The sequence below is a fragment of the Sorex fumeus genome, unplaced genomic scaffold (genome assembly GCF_029834395.1).
Source record: "Sorex fumeus unplaced genomic scaffold, SorFum_2.1 ptg000072l, whole genome shotgun sequence".
Taxonomy (NCBI): Eukaryota; Metazoa; Chordata; class Mammalia; order Eulipotyphla; family Soricidae; genus Sorex; species Sorex fumeus.
In genome coordinates, this window is record NW_026606129.1 from 1,344,738 (window position 1) to 1,366,949 (window position 22,212).

Below are 22,212 nucleotides of genomic sequence, written 5' to 3' on the forward strand. Positions count from 1 at the left end.
ATTCCAGTCAGCACAAGAATACAGCAACGCTTCTACTGTGAACTCCCAAGGGGCACCTAGGAGAGGTCAGTGTTCCCGACAGGCAGCAAAGGGCGCTGGAAATGGGGCAGATTTTACTATAAATGGGTCCTTCACTGGTAAACTTTCTCACCGTTCCTTGCTTGGGTGACACCGGGCAGCTGGAGGCTTTCTGCAAGGCTGGGTTAGACTATACAGTGAGTCTGGCATGTCTGGGTTGAGGAAGAATGAGGCTGGTGTGTGACCTGAAGACTCGAACCCTCGCAAGGCAGCAGGCAACGCAGCACAAGGACACTCAACACTGCAAAAGGCTTTTATTTTATAGGCACCACTGCAAAATGAGGAGTCACTTTAAAACATATCAAATAGAAAATAATAATAATTTATTTTAATGCCATCTTACTTAATGTTTCTACGCAATCACGAGGTTGTGAACCTTCTGGTGAGTCGCACCCTCCGATCTACAAACCCAAGGTTCACTACACTCAGTCCTTACATTCCCAAGCCGGCTTCCTCAGGAGCTGGACCTGGGCTTGCAGACTCCCCGGGGAGAGGCAGGATTTGTCAACGTGCGTGACACATCCACAAAACTGCACCCGGCTCTGCTTTCTGTCCAAACCTTGACCCTTTCCTTGGGGAATCTGAACTGGGGAAATGTTGTGTCTGTATTCCAGCTCGAAACACTGCTGGTTTGTTTCTGCGTATCACAAACACGGTGAGCCGCACTTGCTCGGTGGTTCGGGGTCGGAAACGCTGACCTAAAATATCAACGGTCACTCATAAAAACACGTCCAGCCAAGGAACATTATAAAATAGGTTCCATTAAAAATACATACTGGCGGTTATATTCGTGTTCCGGCAAAAAAGAAAAAAGCGTGTTGAAGTTCTTTCTATGAATATACTTGAAACCGACTATTCTGTGGAATTCTGCTGCATAAAAGATCTTGCTGAAATTTCAAGGCTTTCCGTAAAAAGGAACAAGTAAAAAAGCACGACTGCGATTGGAGAAGAGCCGCGTGGCCGCCCCCGCGCCAACGTCCCGGCCCGCGCGCCCGCGGCCGCCGTCACACGGTGGTCACCGACAGGAAGGCGCCGTGCGCGCGCGCGCCGTCGGGGGAGCGGGCGCCGTGCGTCAGCAGCTCCTGGATGGTCATCCAGTTGTCGAAGATGCGCTTGTTGCGGCGCCGCAGCATCTTCTTGTGGCTCAGCTCCAGGATGCTGCTCTCGCGCCGCTCGTCCTGCTCGCGCGGGCCCTGCAGGCGGCTCTGCTGCAGCAGCTCGCGCCGGCGCCGCTGCTCGCGCGCGCGCGCCACGTGCTGCTTGCGCTCCTCCCTGCTCCAGTAGCGGCCCAGCTTGAGCTCGCTGGCCGCGTCGTCGTCCGTGGTCAGGCCGCTGCGCTCCTCGCGGATGCGCAGCGCGCGCTCGCGCAGCAGCCGGTCGCGCACGGGCCGCTTGGTGATGTAGCGCGAGCCGTCGCTGCGCACCTTCACCTTCCACTCGAGGCGCGGCTCGGCGGGGCCCGCGGCCAGGCTCAGCTGGCTGTGCGCGTACTCCACGGCCGACTTCTGCTGCACCAGCTGCATGTAGCTCTGGTAGTGCCGCGCGTGGGCCGGGATGTGCGCGTGCCGGTAGGGCGAGCGCGGCGCGGGGCTGCGCGCGCGCGCGGCGGGCGGCGGCGGCGCGGTCGGCGCGGCGGCGGCGGCGGCGGCGTCCCCGGGGCCGCCGCGGCAGCCGTCGCCCGCGTGGCAGGCGCTCGGGCCGTCGCGGTCGGCCTTCTCGGGCAGCTCGCAGATGTCGGCCAGCGGCTCGCGCTGCAGCGCCCGGTGCGCGCGCACGATGCTCAGGCACTCCAGCTCGATGCTGCGCAGCTCGGCGTTGAGCAGCTCCAGCTCGCGGTCCACGCTCTCGGGCTCGCTGCGGCCCGCGTCCGCGTCCGCGGGGCCGCCGGCCGGGCTGCCGGGCCGCAGCCGGCCGCACTTGAGCTCCAGCAGCTGGCGGAAGTGCTCGCACTCGGCCGCGGGGATGCCCAGCTCGTCCGGCTCGGCGCCGTCGGCCGACGCGAAGGACTCGGTGCTCAGCGGCAGGTCGCCGCTGCCCAGCGTGTCCTGGCTGCACGTCAGCCGGGAGGCGGCGGGCGCCTCGTCGCCGTGGTTCTCGGGCTCCGAGCTCTCGTCGTTGCGCGTGCTCTCGTCCGTGCGCCCCACGCCGCTGTCCTTCTCGTGCTGGGTGGAGAGGATGGTGGCCGTGTCGGTGGTGCCGCCGTCCTCCTCGTGCTTCTTCTGGGGGCGGAGCACAGGGCGGTGACGCGCGGGCCTGGCGAGCCCCGCGGCATCCCGGGGGCCCACCCCCAGGCAGCGAACCCACTCGCTTTCTAAAGGTCCAGCCCCGACCCGCCCGAGGAGAGCAGAGGGGGCACCGCCAGCCCGGCCAGGCGGCCACACCACCGAGACCCGGTGCCCCAGGACGAGTTTCTGTGATCTGACTGAGGCCTGCAGTGCTGCTCGTTTCCATCCTGACGCCCACCTCCGGCTCCTGCTGCACTGCTCAGGGCACTGCCTCCGTTTCTCCAGACACAGTGGCCTGTTCCTCTGGCTGCTTCCCCCTCGGGTCGGGCTGGGTTGGCTTGGGGTTGGGGTTAGGGTTGGGTTTGGGTTTAGGCTGGGGTTGGGGTCAGGGCTGGGGCTGGGGTCAGGGTCAAGCTGGGCCCGGGGTTTAGTCTGGGGTTGCTGTTGAGTCATGTGTACCTGCTGGAACAGGCTGGCTGTGAACTGCATGGCCTGCTGGTGCTGCTCCTCTAGCATATCAAGATGCAGGTCGTCCAGGAAGTCATTCCTGTCCTCGTCCAGCCAGCCCTCGTCCAGCTGGGGAGAAGCAGCCGGCACGCGGGTGAGTGGGACAAGGTCCCCCACGGCCCTCCCCCGTCTCCACTCCTCTGGGAAGCTCCAGTGACTCAGTCTCACCCACAGGCAGTTCTGGAAGCTTCTGCCAGCCTGGGGGTGAGGTGCACTCCTGGGGTGACTGATGGCAGGTGGTCAAGGCCGTGAGCCCTTCATGTCTGCCCGAAACAAGCTGACTGAGGTGTGTGCGGTGCGTGTGTGGGGTCGGGCCCCCCGTCAGGCTGCTTGCAGCACCTCAGAGGAGGAGCTCAAGCCCAGCAGGCCTCGGCCTGTGCATCACCACTACGGCGACAGTGGAATCAGGTGCTTGCCCCCGAGAAGGTCTGGCCTGCAAGTGGCCACTGACTCCCCATGACTCAGGCCACGTGGGGCCAACACATCCGTCCTGCTCAGGTGCTTGACACCCGAGGGCCTGCCACCCAGCCTGCATGGCCTGCAGCCAACAGGTAAGCCGAGGGCTGCAGATCACAGGAAGGCTCACCCTCATGAAAACTCTCCCCGGGCCACCTACAGGGGCTCCCAAGCGCCAGGTCCCAGAGTGTCAGGGGCACAGCCACAAAGGCGGCTTCTCCGGAGCAGGGCCCTGAGGTGGTTCCAAAGCGTCTGTGCACGTGTGTACAGGTGTGTGCTTGTGGTAGGAGCGCGTGCCTCTCTGGTATGTGCCTGTGTGCTGTGAGTGTGTATTCGGCATGTAAGCGCATGTTGTGCACACACATGTGCGTACATGTTTGTGATGTCTGTGTGTGTGCCTGGTGGCCCTCGTCGATGGCGCTGGCCTGTGTGGGATGAGATACGGGTCTGGAGTGGGTGCCCATTTCCTGTCGTCCGTGGTGCTGTCCGGCAGTGGTGTGGGCCCCGCTGACAGACTCAGACCCAGGAAGTCCCAGTCAGGCCAGCACCCCGGCTGCCAGGCACTACAGGCGCCGTGTCCGGATGCTCCCTGCTTCCCGTCATCACAACCGTGTCATGCGCCTGCCATGCGACCACCATCCCACCTCCCAGGGGGGCCAGAATCGGCCGAGTGACCCCAGGCAGGCTTCCTCTTTCAGAGCGAGCATCGCTGCCAGTCCTGAGTGGCTCCAGGCAGGCCCAGGCAGGGCTGGGGTTTGGTCCCTGCCCGCAAGCCGGGGGCGGGGGCGGGGACCCACCTGCAGCTCAGGTCTTGCGATCAGCAGGGAGAAGTTCTTGTTCTCCTCACTGGTGAGGAGAGCCACGGCCTCTTCACGATTTTGTACCTCAATCCCGTTGATCTGTGGAGCAGACCAACACGGCGTGAGACTGCAGCCTGCAGCCACGCCTCCGGTCCCCGGCCCCGCAGGAACAGCGCCTCCAGGTACTGGGCTGCTGTCCAGGGGAGGCTGGCCCCGCCTCAGGGGGTGTGGGGCCCAGGCCCCAGCAGCTGTGACACTAAGGCTTTCTGAGCAGCGCCACGGGCCAAGTGGAGGGGCCCCCCCAGCCGGACGAGGCGTGGTGCTCGGGCAGTCGCCTGGGTGTCCCCTCAGCACTGTCCTAGCACTTGAGGGTGAGGATTGTCCCTGCAGCTCTGCGGGGGCTCCAGGCCTGCCCGTCAGCTCGCCTCAGGCTAACTGCAGAAGCAGGTCACCAGAGTTCAGTGTTTCTTCCACACGGGCAGGAGGAGCTGCAGAAGTGGGAGTGAGCAGTGAGGCAGGGGAGGGGAGCAGGCATGAGACTGCAGGATACAGGGGCCCCACACTCTGAGCAGAACAGAAATTCTCCTCTGGATCTGAAAGAACCACCGAGCTCAGGGTAAGAAAACTGGTCCACGAGATGCAGATCCTCCAGTTACAAACCCCTCTCCGTGTGACTGACTTCGCCAGTGATGTTCCTATACTAAGGACAAGACCAAACTTGAAACACTCGGTGGAAAATGACCGCCCCCGAGAAATCTATGAGGAGGGTGATTCCAATTCACAGCTGCAAATTCTGGGCCTGACTTGTCCACGGGGCCTCACTGGTCATCAGAATGTGCAATTCCCAGTGAGTCGGTGTGGCAAACCAAGGCCCCTTTTCTAGCCCCTGCCCTGTCCCAGTCGGCTCTCCAGGGAGGTGCCACCGTCCACCTACCTGGATGATTCGGTCTCCTTCTCGGATGCGTCCGTCCTTGGCAGCAATGCTGTTGGGGTCGATCTGAAAAACAGGGCAACTCAGCACTGACGCAGGGACATGGCATGCTCCCAGCACTGTGTCCGGCTGTCCCTCTCACCCTGCAGCTGGTCCTGCACGGAAGTGAGGCTGTCTGGCCAAGAGACAGGGGCAGGGACCGCATCCTCATCCTGGAGCCACCCCCCACCCCACAGTGGGAGGCAGCTACATCATGAAGAGCAAGGCGACGGCAGAACAGAGGGAAGCCTGATTGACTGCCATGGGCTAAGGGACTTCTGGAAAATAACTGCCGCCCTCGAAGCCAGTGTGATGGGTTCCAGCTTGGGAGAGACCAGGGAAAGGGTCATTCTAAGTCTGATAGCTAGATTTATTCCATGGCTCGTCCCACAGAGATGGGGTTTTATTTCCTGGGGCTTGGGTTTCTATGCTCAAGAGATAGAGGCCACCGGAAACTGGCCGCAGGAACAGGATGAGTGGCGTTCTTTCGGCTGTACCTGAACCTCCAGGAAACCATCCGGAGGAAGAAGGGAGGGAGAAACATGCAGACGCCACAGCAGAGCCGACAGCCCCACGTGGCTCTGCTCTGCGGTCCATGGCGTCACTGAGGCCTGCCCGTGTGCCAAGTGGGGCCTGTATTCTGGGAGCAGAAGTCTGGGCTGGGGGGGCTCTCTTCCCAGGACTTCCCTCAGCCCGAGGCCGAGGCTGCCCAGGAAGTGAAGTGCCACTCACCTCGCTGATGTAGATCCCCAGGTCATCTTCTTCGTCTGTCCGGTAACACACGGTAAGGCCCAGCTTGTCCTGGCTGCTGGCGCGGTACAGGTCCACCTCCTGCACAGAGACAGGAGCCCGTGAGCTGGCTGGGGGGCACAGCCTTAGGCCTGGCGGAGCCCATGACGGACTCGGCTCGTCTGCACTGAGAGCCCATGGACAGCAGAGCGACTCTGGCCCGGGACCAATGCCCAGGGCATTTCTGACCTTTCAGTCAATAGAAAGTCATTTTGAAAATAGTTATTTTATTGATCCACCAAAGAAAAATCACCCATATTTCACTAAGCATCGAAGCCTGTGGAGCAGGGCTTTTTAAAAAGCACTTTGTTAATATCTGCCACCAAGAAGACGATTCCCACCTCCCAAACCAGCAGCCCTTTCAGTCTGACGCTTCCAGGGCGGCCCCTTCGGTCATGCCACACCGGGGTCTCTGCACGTCCAGTCAGAGGCCCTGCAAGCAGATGACGTGGACACCCTTAGCCCCAGGTCAGCTTTGAGCCCCCAGTGCTTGGACGGAAGAGAACTCGGCAGGGGCACTGCAGGCGAGCGTGCGTCCAGGGGACCTGCGAGTTCCCTGTTCACAGCCGGCTGCGCACGATCTCTGAGCCTCTGGCCAGGGGGAACCGCAGCTCGGACTCAGGCCCTGCAGGGCAGAGCCGAGCAGCCGGTGGCACAAGCAGGCACCGAGGCGGCAGCAGGGGTCGGGTGAAGGCGGGACAGGAGCAGAAGCAGAGACTCGGCTGGTTTCCTGAGCGGCCCGAGGGTCTGACTCCGGAAAGTGCCTCCCGCACGCAGGGGCAGACTCCGCTGGAGCAGGCGGGAGCCGCGTCCAGAAGACCCCCGCTGTGGCTGGGCCCAGGCCGCCGCCGAAGGGCGACCGGAGCACCAGGCCCACCACATAGCGACGGTGCCTGCACAACCCCTGTGGTCATGCACGGGGGGAGCAGGCGTGGTGATGGGGGAGCTGCAGTGGGAGGGGCGGGAGGTGCCTCCCTGGCAGGTCCCTGACGCACACGGGAGCCCGACCAACAGGCAGGGGCGGAGGGTCTCACTGTGGGGGCCTCTGGCTAAGCGGCACTGAGGGCACGCGGGAGGGTGCATCCAGCTGGCCGTGGAACAGGGGTGTGCCACTGGATCCACAGGGTGCGTTGAACTGAAGCCAGAAATGCTCCTTTAAAGTGCTCCCTCCATGGGGCTGGAGAGACACCACAGCGGATAGGGCATTTGCCTTTTACACGGCCAACGCGGGTTCGATTCCCAGCATTCCATATGGTCCCCTGAGCACCGTCAGGAGTAACTCCTGAGTGCAGAGCCAGGAGGAACCCCTGTGTATTGCCAGGTGTAAGCCAAAAAAGCAAAATAAATAAATAAATAAAAAATAAATAAAGTGCTCCCTCCAATGCATGCTGAAAGTAGACTATAGACCGAACGCGATTGCCACTCAATGCCTCTTTGGCAAACCACAGCACCCAAAAGGAGAGAGAGGACAAAAGGGAATACCCTGCCACAGAGGCGGGGGAGTGGGGGGATGGGGGTGGGAGGGATACTGGGATCACTGGTGGTCGAGAATGGGCACTGGTGGAGGGATGGGTACTCGATCATTGTATAACTGAAACCCAAGCACAAAAATCTGTACGTCCACAACTGTACCTCATGGTGTTTCACTAATAAAAATAAAAGTGCTCCCTCCAGCTCAGCAGCGACTGCACCTACACGAGGCACAGGCTGGCAAGAAGCATCGTGACTGAGCTGAGTGAAGAGCTCAGGCCTCAGAGCAGCAGTGCGAGAGCCTCCGCCCAGAGTGCGTGTGTCTCGGTGACCGGGTCACTGCCAGACGCCAGACAGGACCTACGGAGGCGGAGGGCAGAGCCGCAGACTCACCTCCAGTGCGTGAAAACAGCCCCTGGACAAAGGCGATGGCGGCAGGAGGAGGAGGGAGGGGCCCTGTCTGGGAGGGCAGGGAAACGTCCCCTTCACCTGGGGGGCTGCTCCGTGCCTTGGCCAGGGCTGCTGGGGGTGGACGTGCACGCTCAGGCGCTGGACACTGGACGTCCTGCTGCCTGGGCATGGGTCATGGCCAGGGAGGAGGGAAGGAGACTCCCCCTGGGAGCAGCTGGCTGGAGGCGCGAGAGCCGTGAGCAGAGGGCCGAGGGCAGGGGCACTGGCGGTGGAGACGCAAGCTGCCACGACAGCAGAAACACTGGGTAACCAACCTAAACCACGACAAGGACTGACACGGCAAAGGTGCGAGACAGAGGCAGAGAAACAGAGTCCGTCAACACGGTTTACTGAATCCATACATCCACTGTGTCCGTCTAACACAAACAACGTAAATTTAATGAAACCCCAATAAAAATTCTAATCATGTTTTTTGAACACGTAGCACCGTCTTCCCATCGCTTGTCGATTTGCTCAAGTGGGCACCAGTAACATCTCAAAACAAATTGTGAGACTTGTTACTGTGTTTGGCATATCGAATACGCCACAGGGAGCTTGCCAGGCTCTGCCGTGTGGTTGGGATACTCTTGGTAGCTTGCGGGGCTCTCCGAGAGGGATGGAGGAATGGAACCCGGGTCAGCTGTGTGCAAGGCAAATGCCCTGCCTGCTGTGCTATCGCTCCAGCCCTTTTGAGGACATACAACCAAAAAATATTAAGGTTTATAATGGAATCACAAAGACCTCCAACAGGCCTGCAATCCTTCGGGGAAAAAACGGAGGTGCCAATTCACCTGAATCACACTGTACTGGAAACTGATGGTAGTGAAAACTTCATGGAATCAGAAATAAACAGATAAATGAATGAAATAAAACGAAAGTCCCAGAAATAAGCCCAACATAGCCTTGATACTGAAGGTATGAGAGATGAACTACAAGCATACCATCGAGTCTCCTCAACAAACTCTGCCGGCAAACTGCAAAGATGCACGAGGAGGGTGAAGCTGGAACACGCTCCATCTCTGGACACAAATATCAACTGATTAAGATTAGAGTCACAGATATAAGGACTAAAACCACAAAATACACAGGAGGTAGAATGGCTGAAACATTCCCTGAAATCAGAGTTAGAGCTCCCTTCGGGGATTCCACTCCACTGACAAGGAAATAAAGGAAACCAAACGACGGTTTGAGATGAAAGAACAGCCAAAGGGAAGAATAACGAACACTTCTGGACCACAAACCTTTTAAAAAGGCAGACAGGAGGAGAGAGAGAGAGAAAGAAGGAAGGTGCCTGCCACAGAGACGGAGAGGGGTGGGCAGGGGTGGGGGAGGGCTACTGGGGACACTGGTGGTGGAGAATGGGCACTGCTGGAGGGATGGGTGTTCAATCACTGCATGACTGAAATTCAATCATGAAAGCTTTGTGACTGTATCCCACGGTGATTCAATAATAATAATTAAAAAACTGAAAAAAGATTTCGCCTATTGAATAGAAAGGTATTCACATGTCATACTTTTGATTAAGGTTCGATAACCAAAGCACCCCAAGAATTTATGTGCTCTCCGGAGGTCCGAGAGATCAAACAGTGGGCCGGGCGCTTGTCTCGCGTACAACCAGCCTGCTCCAATCCCGGCACACACAAGCCCGAGTCTTACCAGGAGGGGACCCAGAGTACAGAGTCAGGAGTCTGAGCACCAAACAAATGAAAAAGAACGGATGTTACAAAGAAGCCCAACTGAAAACTTGGGCAGAAGATTGGGAGAGGACGTCTCCAGACAGAACATGCAGAAGGCATCAGGATGAGCTCGTCATCGCCACTGAGACCCAGGAAACGCAAGTCAGACCAGAGTAAGATGCCCTGTGGGTCCCGGTGGCAGAGACGCAGAAGCATCTGTGTGGGTGTGTGCACCGTGTGGGAACCTGAACGGTGCAGGTTTTGGAAAATGCCTCATCTCTTCCTCAAGAAGATAAAATAGAATTACTATATGATCTATACAGCGGCCCCTCTTCTGAGTATCATTTCGAAGAATGTGAAACCACCTTCGCAATTAATCCACTCAGTGCTGACCGCAGTATTTCCTGCAATAGTGGAAAAGCGGAAGCAACAGAGCATCTTGCACTGATGACGGGATGAAGGCACGCGGGCCGCCGTACAACGGGATGCAGTCCCTCTGCCGGAGGGAACTCTGGCCAGTGCAGTGAAAGGGACTCCAGAGGCTACACAGTGAGGTCAGTCGGAAGGAGAGAGGTCAGCACTGGATGGATGACCAGCCTGTCTGTGCTGTTAAGGGAACGGAGCAGGTGACAAGGCGATCATAAGCAGTGGACACTGAGCTTACCAGAGCTGGCGGGGAGGAAGGGGGGAGGGAGAAGTCTTAAGGGCTGGTGATGATTTTTTCAAAATGCAGCACACCAGCGGAAATCTACCTTAATAGCTGTTCACAGAAGGTAGCAAACGGGGGCTGGCGAGATAGTACAGTGGGCAGGGCGCTTGCCGTGCATGTGTTGACCTCGGTTTGACCCCTGGCATCCCGTATGGTCCCCTGAGCATTGGTGAGCGTGGCCCCACACCAAAACGCAAACAAGCAAAACCAAAAAACAAGAGCAAGCAAAACTGAAAAAAAAATGAGCTAGAGTGGAAGGCAAAATAATGGTGGTCAAATGGTCAAATGGTCAGCCTTGCCGGTAGTTGTGGAAAGTCACTTCGCACCAGTGAAACTTCTCAGTGGGTCTGTAATTTTATATGTGTGATTCCCAAAATGCAACACTCCACCCCATTCTGCACCACAGGAAGCCTCGGACGCGGCATGGCCCTGGAAACTGAGAGGGTGCCAAGGCTCCCCCACTGGGGGGGACACAGGTAAGATTTCACCAGCCTCCACCTGGCCTGAATGAGGATCAGTCTCGTCTGGTTACAGCCCCCACCCACACACCGGGATCCTGTTGCCTGCGGCCTAGATGGACCGGAGGATAAACAGGGACAGCCAAGACAGCTTAGCTGCTGGACAGCTTGGCTAAGACAGATGGACACAGGCTCCCCGAGCAGGAGAACCAGGCCCGCTCCACCTGGTACATCGGATTCTGAGCCTCAACGCCAAACACTCGATGATTTTATTTATTTTTATTTTGTGTTTCAGGGCTTATTCCTAGCTCTGTGTTGGTGTGTAGGGGACCACAGGTAGAGCCGGGGACTGGACGCTGCTCTGCTGCATCCAGGCAAGTGCCCGGCCTACTGCACTATTGCCCCAGTCCTGACAACAGCCACTTCAGCCACAGTTCCTTGATTTTGCTGCCCTGTCCCAGAAGGCGTTGACGCCTTCACTCTCCACACGCCGCTGGGCACCAGGCCCTGGATGGCAGCAGGCAGAGGAGCGTCCGGGCCCAGTGTCAGCCCGGATGGTGGTACCGGACGGAAGGTGGAGGTGGCCGCTGGGGGAGGGGCGGGCTCCACGGGTGACACCCCACAGGACCTGCAGTGGCAAGGTGGTCCCAGGCGGTCGGGGTGAAAGCATGTCCTGTGGAGAGGTGCAGCTCGGGCAGAAGGCAACGCGCTCCTGCATCGAGCAACGCAGCTCTCAGGAGAGGAGTCTGCCGGAGGCTGCGGGAGGCAGGGTGGAGCCATCCCAGGCTCAGAGGCCATTCATGCCGCAGATGCTGCTTGAGGCAGGAAGGGAGCGTTTGCACTCAAATAAATTTGACCGGGAGTCAGAGATGACTGAAGGTGAAACAGACCAACAACCCAGGGCATTCAGACACAAGACCACTGCAGAGGGGTCACTCAGAGCAGGACCACGTGGCAACTGCCAGGCAGAAACCCCTTTCCAGGGAGAGCCATGGTGCCCACCAGTGGTTCAAGGGCTGGAAATGGAACCCCGAACCGCTAAGACGTCAGAGGCAGCCAGACATGGGAGACCGCCAAAGGTTCCACACTAAACCTAGCTTCTGTGGTCAAGAGCATTTTAAAGATGATTCAAAGACTATGATGCCAGGTGAATATTGGTGACACAGAAGCAGTACTCTAGGGAACTCCACAGAACTGTCCAAAAGCATTCCGGAGCACTCTGGGCCCGGACACGGTACCAGGATGTAGTCACAGGGCATTCTGCAGGTGGAAGAGTTGGGAAGACCCTGCCAGGAGTCCTTCCACTTGGAGCGCCCAGGCTGACAGGCAGATCCCAGGAGTCCCTGAGGAAAGAAAGCTGACCACCCCCGGCCTGCCTGATCCTGGCGCCACTCGGACAGCGCTGGGGCCTGACTCAGGCGCTGTCTGAGCAGGTCACCTGCTGCTGGGGACAAGCAAGTCTGGTGGTAGGGCACAGCGTACCACGAGGGGCTCTCCAAAGGGTACGCGTGTGCCCCCTGCAGCGCTGGGGTGACAGGGATTCAGTCCGTGGTCAGCGGCAGATTTTATAGTGGGAGTAAGAAAAGTAATGTTTAAAACCCAAAGCTGAGCTTGGGTACAGGTGACCCTCGCGCCTTCTCCCCCGAACCACCACTGCTAGGGGCTGTTTTGGAACAAAGACTCGGGTAGCTTTGAAGGTATGCAGGGAACATATTTCCGGGAGAGTCACAGACAGACGCATCCCAGAGGCTCTGTCCATGCTCAGAACGCCAAGGGTGGGGCCCCTTGTGGGCCTGGCGTGTCAGGGACCCTTGGGCACCCTGGCGCTTCCGAAGGCACCACCCTCCACTCCCTGTGAGTGTTTGGAGTATGCCATTGCATGTTTGGGGATACACATGGAAATGCAAGGCTGTTTCCTCAGGGTTTTCTATCTTCCTATTCCAGGGAATAAAAAACCTCGGTGAGCAGGATAAACTTTTACATGTTTCAATACTTATAAGTGATCGCACAGCTGGAGTCCTAAGTCACACCCAGCCTCAAATAACACTTAAGTCAAGCCATAAAATTGTTTCTTCACGATCACTTTGGGAAACCTTCTAGCAATGGACTGGGACCCCGGCACGCATCCACGTGGTTGAGGGACGTCTGCCTTCGAGCAGCGTGGCAGCTTGGGTCAGGGGACGACTTCCAATCTAGGGACATGCAGGCTTTGGCTCGTGGAGAGACCACCACTCCTTCCTGTGGGGTAGGTGACACCCGCCACCGCCTGCCTTGGGAAGTGGCTGCTCAGAGCTGTTGGGAGAACAACCCCCGCCCCTCCAGGGAGCACACACAGAACCCGGTACCTCCGCAGGGCGGCACCAATCCTACCTCCAGCTCCAGCTCCTCCCTGTCCAGCTCCTGCGGGAGGCCCCCGAGGTAGTCGTTAGGGTCGTAGTACTCATGCGCCGAGGGGTGCCTGGAACAGAGAGAGAGGTCAGGGCCAGGCAGGTGTGCGGTGCGTCGCCCATCACCCATCCGCCAGGCTTCGTGGCTGCATCACCTGGTCCCTATCGGGCGCTCCAGCCGGGTGGCCCCAGGGCCATGAGCTGCAGCCACTGGGCTGTGCTCCTGGTTCTGTTGGGTGCCTGAGGGGAAGGACCAGAGGGGATCTGGGACCAAAGACCCTGACTGAGGAGGCGGGCAGGGCGACCGCAGCCTCAGAGTATAGGACCTGTGCACCCAGCTGGCCTCACCCTGCCTCCCTCAGAAAAGACCCCTCTGCCTCCTGTCTAAAAGATGTCAGACCCTGAATCGGAATATGCCTTCTTGGGATGCTCGGAGAACTGACACAGTTTAGTCAGCCTGGCAAGCCCAGGAGGTGGGGATGATCACCCCAGAGGACACCAGTCGGGACGTGAGGTGCCAGTGACCCCGGGGACCACAGGGACCCCAGTCCCATGTGCACAGACAGAACTGATGGAGGACGGCGGCCACAACAGGGGACTCCTATGTGGGAGACCCTGGAGAGAAGGACCCCAGAGTGGCCTGTGCACCCAGACTCCTCCTCCTGTGGCCATGGGCCGTGGAGGGAGGATCCCTCCCTCCTTCCATCCCTGCCCATGGCTCCTGCCTGCCCACTGCCGCTGCTGGTGACCCATATTCTTGCTGAGACCACTCTCAGCACACAGGTGCTTTTGCTCTAGAGCGGACTCTGAGGACCTGCTCTGGGCTGTGATGGAGCAGCTGACACGTGCAGAGGGCTCCTCGGGGCTCCAACTTGGGCCTCTGAACAGCAGAGTGGACGTGGGCAGCTCGCAGGGAGACCACAGACGTCGTGTCTTGGGCTCCCTGTGGGAGGGGAGAACCCGCCTCCTGCTGGCCTGCCCGTGCCCTGAGCTGCCTCTGCCACTTACTCGTCTGGCAGGAGGTAGGGGTCCAGGCCCGGCACCTTGCAGAGAGCCAAGCTGTGCGGGAAAGTGATGTCCGTCTGCGTGCCCGCGTCCACCAGCTGGTGCTCTGTCGGCGGGAGCATCCTGGCACGGGGGGTTCTCCGCAGCACCTGCACCACGATCGGCTCCTGGGCCGTCTTGAAGGCCTCTACAGCCTGGTCATGAGTGGCTCTGGACAAGTCTTTGCCGTTCACCTGTGGGGACATGGCACAGGTCACCGCGCGAGCAGGTACAGAGACGGGCACAGGGAGAGTGGCCGCCGTGGGCAGGGGCTCTGACGGGGCAGGGCTACACGATCTGGCACGAAATCAGGTCCCCGCTGGGAGTCTGGGCTCTGGAAGCACAGCAGGCAGTGGTGGGGACTGCAGGTTTGTCTCTTCCTGGTGGGCCCTTTCCAGTTCGGGGCTAGAGGCCCGAGTTTTCCTTCTACGGAAGTGACAGGAAGTTACCTTTTGTCCCGAGAAGCACTCAGGAAACCCATAGGCCACTGCCAGCAGGCCGGGGGAGCTTGGGGCCTGGTGGCTCTGGGATGGGAACGGTGACAGCGCGGGGCCAGCAGGGACCCCTGGGAGTGCTCAGGGGACATGCGAAGCCGCAGGTGAGACTCAGAGCCTGGTGCCTGCATTTCAGCCCTCTGGGCCGCCACCCCCCCCCCCCCCCGCACCCCCCTCCCCCGGCCCTGGCAGCACCTTCAAAAACAAACAAGCCTGTGGAAGCAGAGCCGGTGCCCGGCTGTGGGGAGCGTAACAGCTGAGGCTGTGGCATGGCCCGACCCCGTGCCACAGGGCACCCCGCTGCCGAGGGACCAGGTGAAGGGCCCCTCAAGGCTCTCACGCCAAGCTGAGAAGCTGCGGCTTCCTCCTCCACTCTGAGTGAACGACACGCATTCTCCCGGCTACTCTGCACATTTGGGCTGGAGCGACAGCACAGCGGGAAGGGCGTTTGCCTTGCACGCGGCCGACCTGGGTTTGATTCCTCTGTCCCTCTCAGAGAGCCCAGCAAGCTACTGAGAGTATCCCAACCGCATGGCAGAGCCTGGCAAGCTCCCTGAGACGCCAAGAACAGTAACAAGTCTCACAATTTGTTGTGAGACGTTCCTGGTGCCCGCTCGAGCAAACCGATGAACAGTGCTGCCGTGCTACTCTGCACGTTAACCAGGACCTCCTTAATCGACATCCAAAGAAATCAAGCAGAGCTCTTCCAGAGAGAGCCACAGACAAAACACAGCAGGCTTGTCTAGAGGGGGTCACTGCGGGCTACCGGGAAGCCCCGTTGCTGTCCAAGTCCCCACCCGTGCAGCAGAGCGAGTGGCCGTGTCCCGAGCTGGGACGGGTGCACGGGTCGCTCACCCTGAGACTGCAGCAGCTCTTCCTGGGTCAAAGGGAAAACGAGGGTGCAGGTCAGCTGCACCGCGGCTCTCTCTGCTCCCGTGCGCATGTGTTTCCACAGCACTGAACTTGGTTTCCTGGAGTTGGACCCGGCTCAGATGCCCCGGTTTTAACACACAAGCTGAGTGGTTTTGCCCCAGCCCGCCCGTGAGAGGAGGCAGCGCTGGCCGGGCTCTGCCCAGCGGCGAGACACCAAGTCTGCAGCTGCCTCCCGGCCTCGTGCTGAGCCCCCTGCCAGCCCCCCAGGGACCCGCACTCTTGGGCACGAGGCCTTGTAAACAGCTGTTGGGCTGAGGAAGAGAAGCTGTATTCCTCCCTCCTAATGAAGCCCAAATGAATCAGCCAGTGGAGATTATTAATGATTTGGATTCAGCCACTTAAGCAATTTACTTGCATCACAGGGGAGCTGTGGGCGGAACAAGGACTTGAGCCACCGATGCCGTGACCGCCCAGGGAGCAGGCGTGTGGCTGAGCCAGCACCTTCCCCTCCAGAAATCGGACCTGCTCGCAGACGCATGCATCTCCCGACATCACTATCTGCAGAACTCAGCAGCCGCTGGACTCGCTTCTAGCAACCTCTTTCCACGCGGCTTCCCGCCCCGCAGGTCGGGGGAGGGGCCGCAGCAGGAGCAGGGCTGGGTCCGGAGCAAATGTTCCGAGAGGGCCAGGCTGGCCCCCAGGACGCGCAGCCCAGCAGCTGGTCTGCAGCATGTGGTACGGAGCCCAGCGATCCCGTGGTGGCATCACTGTCCACTGCTTATACAACACGTGGTGGCCTCTCCTGGGCAGGGCGCAGAGGGGGGTGGTGAAGCCCAGGGCAGGTCCTAGGAGAGGCATCGCTGCTCCTGGCTGGGTCCCACAAGGCGTTTGACCAGGCAGGGCTGGTGTCTGCTCACTGGGGGAGCTAAGGAGTCCTTCCGTCTCCCGTCGCCAGGGGCGGGGCGCACACGGGCTGTGGTCAGGCCACTGAGGGGTCTGGCTCTGGGCAGTTGCCTTGCTGAGTCTCCTTGTCTCTGTGCAAATGCAATCCCAGTAGCTTGCTGAGAGGCCGGCCAGCCCAGCCTCACTGCAGCCCTACCGTTCCTAAGAGCCCGGCACTGTGGGGGGCTCCAGGGAGCTCGGCGGGACTCCATGTTCTGGAGAGCCAAGGGCGCGTGCTGCCCCGCTCTTGTCCCCGGCTACCTGCCAGTCCCTGGAGAGGGGACTCTTGCAGTGGCCAGTGCAGCTGAAGGGCCAGAACCTCCCGCTCCATGAGTCTCCATGAGTCTCGAGGAGTATTTCAGGCATCATCCCTTTTTCTAGAAGACGGCAACAAGGTGGGAGGCTGTGGCCCTGGCGGATCTGTCCTGCCGTCAGATTCCCTTCGAGACACCCTCTGCACACGACACATTTTGCACAGCACCCAGACCTTGGGTGCCGGTCGAGCCGGCTGAGAGACCCTGCTCTGTGTGCCCGCGAGCCACACGCCCCTATGACTGAGCAGCGACGCCGGCAGTGACAGAGCTCTGGCTGTGCAGTGACGTTCAGCCTGGGTGAATTAAGTATCATTAACTTGGCCAATTGAGCAGATTGCTTTTAAAACAGTTTATGCAGCTCTAAAACCAAGTAAATGGAATGTTTTGGAATAAGAAGTGCTGATTGCAGACTTTATTATAAATTAAGTGTCCAAGTTATTCACCTAAGGCTCTGGCTGGTCCCCAGGGACCGGGGTGAAATTATGGTGAAAGTCACGTCAGTTTGTGGCAAGCCAAACTTCCTGCACAAGCATGGCGGCCTGGCCCGGAGAGAGGGGACAACAGGCAGGCACTTTCCGTGCATACGGCTGACCCAGGATCGATCCCCTGCACCCCTGGAGTCCTGATACCTCCTGGAGTGATCCCTGAGCATCACCAGGTGTGGCCCAGAAACCAAGAAGAAAAACCAACAAAAACAATGGCTCGAAAGGAGATGCAGGCGCCTGATAGTTGCTAAGGGTGGGTTGTTCCCTTACTGCTCCCGTGTTTGTGTGGCCTGCTAGGACCAGCACAGAGCTGCTGGGGCCTCTGTGTGTGTGTGTGTGTGTGTGTGTGTGTGTGTAGAGCTCACTTGGACCCAGTGTGTGTGTGTGTGAGAGAGAGAGAGAGCATGTGTTTTTGTGTGTGTGTGAGAGAGAGTATGTGAGAGTGTGTGAGAGAGTATGTGAGAGAGAGCATGTGTGTGTGTGAGAGAGAGAGTGTGTGAGAGTGTATGAGAGTGTGTGAGAAAGAATGTGTATGTGAAAGAGTCTGTGTATGAGAGTGTGTGTGTGAGAGTCTGTGTGCGTCAGAGAGAGTGTGTATGTGTGAGAGAGTGTGAGAGACTGTGTGTGAGAGTGTGTATGTATGAGTGTGTGTCAGAGACTGTGTGAGTGTGAGAGTGTGTGTGTGTGCGAGAGTGGTGTGTGTGTCAGAGTGTGTGTGGGAGTGTGTGAGAGAGTGTGCGTGAGAGACTGTGTGTGAGTGTGTGTATGTGTAAGTGTGTGAGAGTGTGTGTGTCAGAGTGTGTGTGTGTGTGTCAGAGAGAGAATGTGTGTGTGCGTCAGAGAGAGAGTGTGTGTGTGTGTGTGTGAGAGTGTGTGTGTGTGTGAGAGAGAGAGAGAGAGAGTGTGTGAGAGAGTGTACAGGATGAATTCACTGACTCCTGAGGCTGCTCAGTGGTTTACACTCAGGGTTTTCAGGGGGAAAAGGGACGCAGGACACAGCCTCATGAAGAACGGTCAGAGCAGAGGAGGAAGGGCAGCACTCCACCACGACTTCTGCAGAGGGTCTAGGCCGGCCAAAGTGACCAGCAGGCGCCCAAAGGCAGCTTGTTTAGCCCAGAACAAGGCCCAGGCCCAGAGAGCCTCAGTCTCTAACTCTCCTAGAAACACTGCCAGGGAGGTAGCTCCCCCGACCTTCAATGTGAACTTTAACAATGGGATCCAGAAAGTTTTCCACGCTCCAGCATAGTGTAAGCAGGCCAGACCAGATTCTTCTAAAACTGGGGCCGGGGCGAGAGCACAGACGTGCGGCACCTGCCTTGCATGCAGTCGACCTGGGCTTGATCCCCGAAACCCCAGATGGTCCCCAGAGCACTGACAGAGTAATTCCTGATATCAGAGACAGGAAAAATCCCTGAGAATCATTGGGTGTAGCCCCAAACCAAAAGTAAAATAAAACATAAAAATAAAACCGGACACTGAAGAAGTAAGAGAGGTGGAGAGAAAGCAGGTTTGCCAACGCATCCAGCAACGACCAGATCACCTACAACATGCAGCTCCAAACCCCCGTCAAAACCCAAAGTATTCTTTACCGAACAGAACAAGTTATCATAAAGTTTATTTGGAAATACAGAAGGCCTCCAGGTCTAAACAATTCTGAGAAGGAAGAATTAAAAACAAGACCTCATTCTGACATCACGCCAGAGCAGTGAGGGTCTGGAGTCAGGGTACAGATGAGCAGAGAGAACTCTCAGCCCAGAAACGGCCCCGCACTTTCCTGTACAACAAATGTAGGACCACGGAGCCAAGAACGTGATGCAGAGGGAATAGTTTCTCTGACGATGCCCGCAAAACAGGACAGGCACCAGTGAGTGAATGAAACTAGACGACATCCTTATACCAAATTCATTCAAAATGGATTAACACCCTGGATGTGAAAAACGAAACCTTAGACTACTTAGAAGAGCACAGACACAACCAACAAGGGCTTCACGGATACCTCCAAGGACTGGGCTGCAACAAGGAGACACAGAAGCAAAAACAAAGGGATGGCATTATATGCAACGACACTATACACAACTACAGCGCTTCAAGGGCTGGAGCGATAGCACCGCAGTGGGGTGTCTGCCTTTAGCGCAGCCAGCCGGGCCAAGCCTGGTTCGATTCCTCCACCCCTCTCGGAGAGCCCGGCAAGCTACCGAGAGTATCTCACCCTCATGGCAAAGCCTGGCAAGCTCCCCGTGACGTACTCGATATGCCAAACACAGTAACAACAAGTCTCACGACGGAGGCATTACTGGGCCCGCTCGAGCAAATCCATGAACAACGGGAGGACAGTGTTTGTTTACAGTGCTTCAGCACAAAGAAGGCGCCCGCACCAAAACAAAGAGACATCTCACTGAATGAGAATATCCCCTCCAGCAGGGCTAATGTCCAAACTACATCAAACCCAAGCACGTCAACGGCAACAAAATCAAACGACCCACTTAAATTTGAACAGACCCTTCTCCAAAGACACGCAGACGGCCAACCTTCATCTCTCTTAGTATCAGGAAATGCAAAATCTAAACCTTCTAAGACATCCCCTCACCCCTGCACGATGAATGGCTATTTTCCAGATGACAAGAAACAAGCGTGGACAAAGATGTGGAGGAGGAGGGGACCCGAGAGGGAGTGTAGATTGGTCTGTCCTGTGTGGAAGCAGGATAGAGATGTCTCAGAAAATCACGACTCGAAATAGCCTGTGACCTCTTCAGGGCAACCACTGGAATAATTTGAAGAGCTGCAAGCACCCTGTTCACTGCAGCAGCATTTACAACAGCCACGAACCACAAACACTCGAGTGCCCAGGGACGGAGGCACAGAGAAGTGGCAGCTAACCACGCCGCACCCCTGCTCAGCCTTCACCGACAGAGCACTGCCGAGCGCAATCCGACAGGGAGAGGGGCTCGTCTCGGTGAAATGAGTCAGGTGGAGAAACACGAACGGTGACCCCACTACGGTGGTCACTGAGGTCCATGAAGTAAATGATGAAACAGACGAACTTGTGGAGTCTAAGAACAGAAGAGGGGTGTCCCAGGGCAAGGAGGTGTATCAGGAATATTGGAGATATAAGCGCAGGGAGATACCGGGAGTCCAGGATTTCACGGGCAAGGGACTACGGTTGCATTTAGAAGACCATGCCTGAACCCTGCCTACTGTTACAGGCCAAGGCTGCATCAGCAAAAGCGCAAGACGTACCAAGCCCCCCCTTAGGAAGCAGATCGTCCCCGCAGGGCGACAAGTGGCGTCTGCTATGAGCAGGTCACAGTCACACCAACAGCCTCTGCAGAGAGGCCTGGTGCCATTTCAGATTCACACGACTGCACATTATGCCCCTGGTGAAAAGCCAACTTTTATAGGGTTAATTTAATTAAACACAGGCAGTGTTTTCACTCTAAAATATCACACCTCCATTTTCCAACTAATTAAAGCCGAGCCTCCATAGGAAGCTTCCGATGATAAGAAACGGCACAGAAAAGTGAAAGGTTTCAAGCCCTGATTTGGGTTGGATCAAAAAGTCTTTTCTCATTTGCCGACCTGCTATCTTTGTGCATTTCCGACGTGTAGTCTGCTCCGGGGCTGAGCAAAGAGAACACGGCTCTCTACTGGGCAGGCAGGGGTGGCACTGTGGCAGGCGGGCGGGCGGGCGCAGTTCCTGTGCCTCTGGGAAGAGCAGCGGAAGGCACCGGCACAGACCCTGGCTCCTGGGGACAGACGCTGGAGCCTGGGCACGGACACTGGGCTGCTGCATTCTGGGCATTCTGTCCTGGCGCTTCTAGACCCCGCTTCAGGGCACGGCCCACGCGGGTTATCAGGGGCCAACTCGGCAGCTGGTGCCACCTACGCTGAAAAGCCTTTTGCTTTCTCCCCACATGCAGAACACACCTCAGAATTATAGAATAGATGGTATGTGTTACACCAGGAAACAGAAGCTGACAGGAGTGTTCAGTTTCATTTTGAAAGCATCAGCCCCAAAATATACCCCTTCTTAGAGACATGACCCCTTTCAGAGACTCTACAGTTCCACTTTAAGCAAAGGTGCCAAACTGTCCCCAAATGACACCCTCTCACACATGCGACACCCTACTCCATATACACCATTCCTAATCACAGAAACTACACCCTATCTTATAGACAATACCCATCTCTAACTGACACGCAATCCCATAAACTACGACTGTCTCATAAGTTGCTCCCGACTCTATACTATTGCCCAAACTATATCCTATCTCATAAACTTTAATAATCTCATAAACCATACCCTATCCCTATCCTATAAACTATATCCTACCCATAAACTATACCCCACCCCATAAACTAAACACTCTACCATAAACTAAACCCTCTCCCATAAACTAAACCCTCTCCCATAAACTAAACCCTCTCCCATAAACTAAACCCCACCCCATAAACTATACCTTACCCCATAAACTATACCTTACCCCATAAACTAAACCCTACCCCATAAACTAAACCCTATCCCATAAACTAAATCCTCTCCCATAAACTAAACCCTCTCCCATAAACTATACCCCACCCCATAAACTAAACCCTATCCCATAAACTAAACCCTCTCCCATAAACTAAACCCTCTCCCATAAACTAAACCCTCTCCCATAAACTATACCCCACCCCATAAACTAAACCCTACCCCATAAACTAAACCCTACCCCATAAACTAAACCCTCTCCCATAAACTAAACCCTCTCCCATACACTAAACCCTCTCCCATAAACTAAACCCTCTCCCATAAACTATACCCCACCCCATAAACTAAACCCCACCCCATAAACTAAACCCCACCCCATAAACTAAACCCTCTCCCATAAACTAAACCCCACCCCATAAACTAAACCCTCTCCCATAAACTAAACCCTCTCCCATAAACTAAACCCTCTCCCATAAACTAAACCCTCTCCCATAAACTAAACCCTCTCCCATAAACTATACCCCACCCCATAAACTAAACCCTACCCCATAAACTAAACCCTACCCCATAAACTAAACCCTCTCCCATAAACTAAACCCTCTCCCATAAACTAAACC

At 57.2% G+C, this 22,212-nt stretch overlaps 1 protein-coding gene across 1 annotated transcript in view; it reads right to left on the bottom strand.

Moving 5' to 3' along the window:
• Window positions 1–313: 313 nt before the first annotated feature.
• LOC130037421 (E3 ubiquitin-protein ligase PDZRN3-like) overlaps window positions 314–22,212 on the bottom strand; it is a 97,199-nt gene continuing 75,300 nt past the window's right edge. Inside the window, exons 6-13 of the mRNA XM_056129263.1 lie at window positions 13,984–14,213; window positions 12,959–13,046; window positions 5,769–5,867; window positions 5,001–5,063; window positions 4,064–4,165; window positions 2,763–2,879; window positions 1,739–2,297; window positions 314–1,690 (exon numbers count right to left, since the gene is read on the bottom strand). Of these exons, the coding sequence (XP_055985238.1) occupies window positions 1,083–1,690; window positions 1,739–2,297; window positions 2,763–2,879; window positions 4,064–4,165; window positions 5,001–5,063; window positions 5,769–5,867; window positions 12,959–13,046; window positions 13,984–14,213 (1,866 nt within the window). The 3' untranslated portion in view covers window positions 314–1,082. The remainder of the gene's footprint in view (window positions 1,691–1,738; window positions 2,298–2,762; window positions 2,880–4,063; window positions 4,166–5,000; window positions 5,064–5,768; window positions 5,868–12,958; window positions 13,047–13,983; window positions 14,214–22,212) is intronic.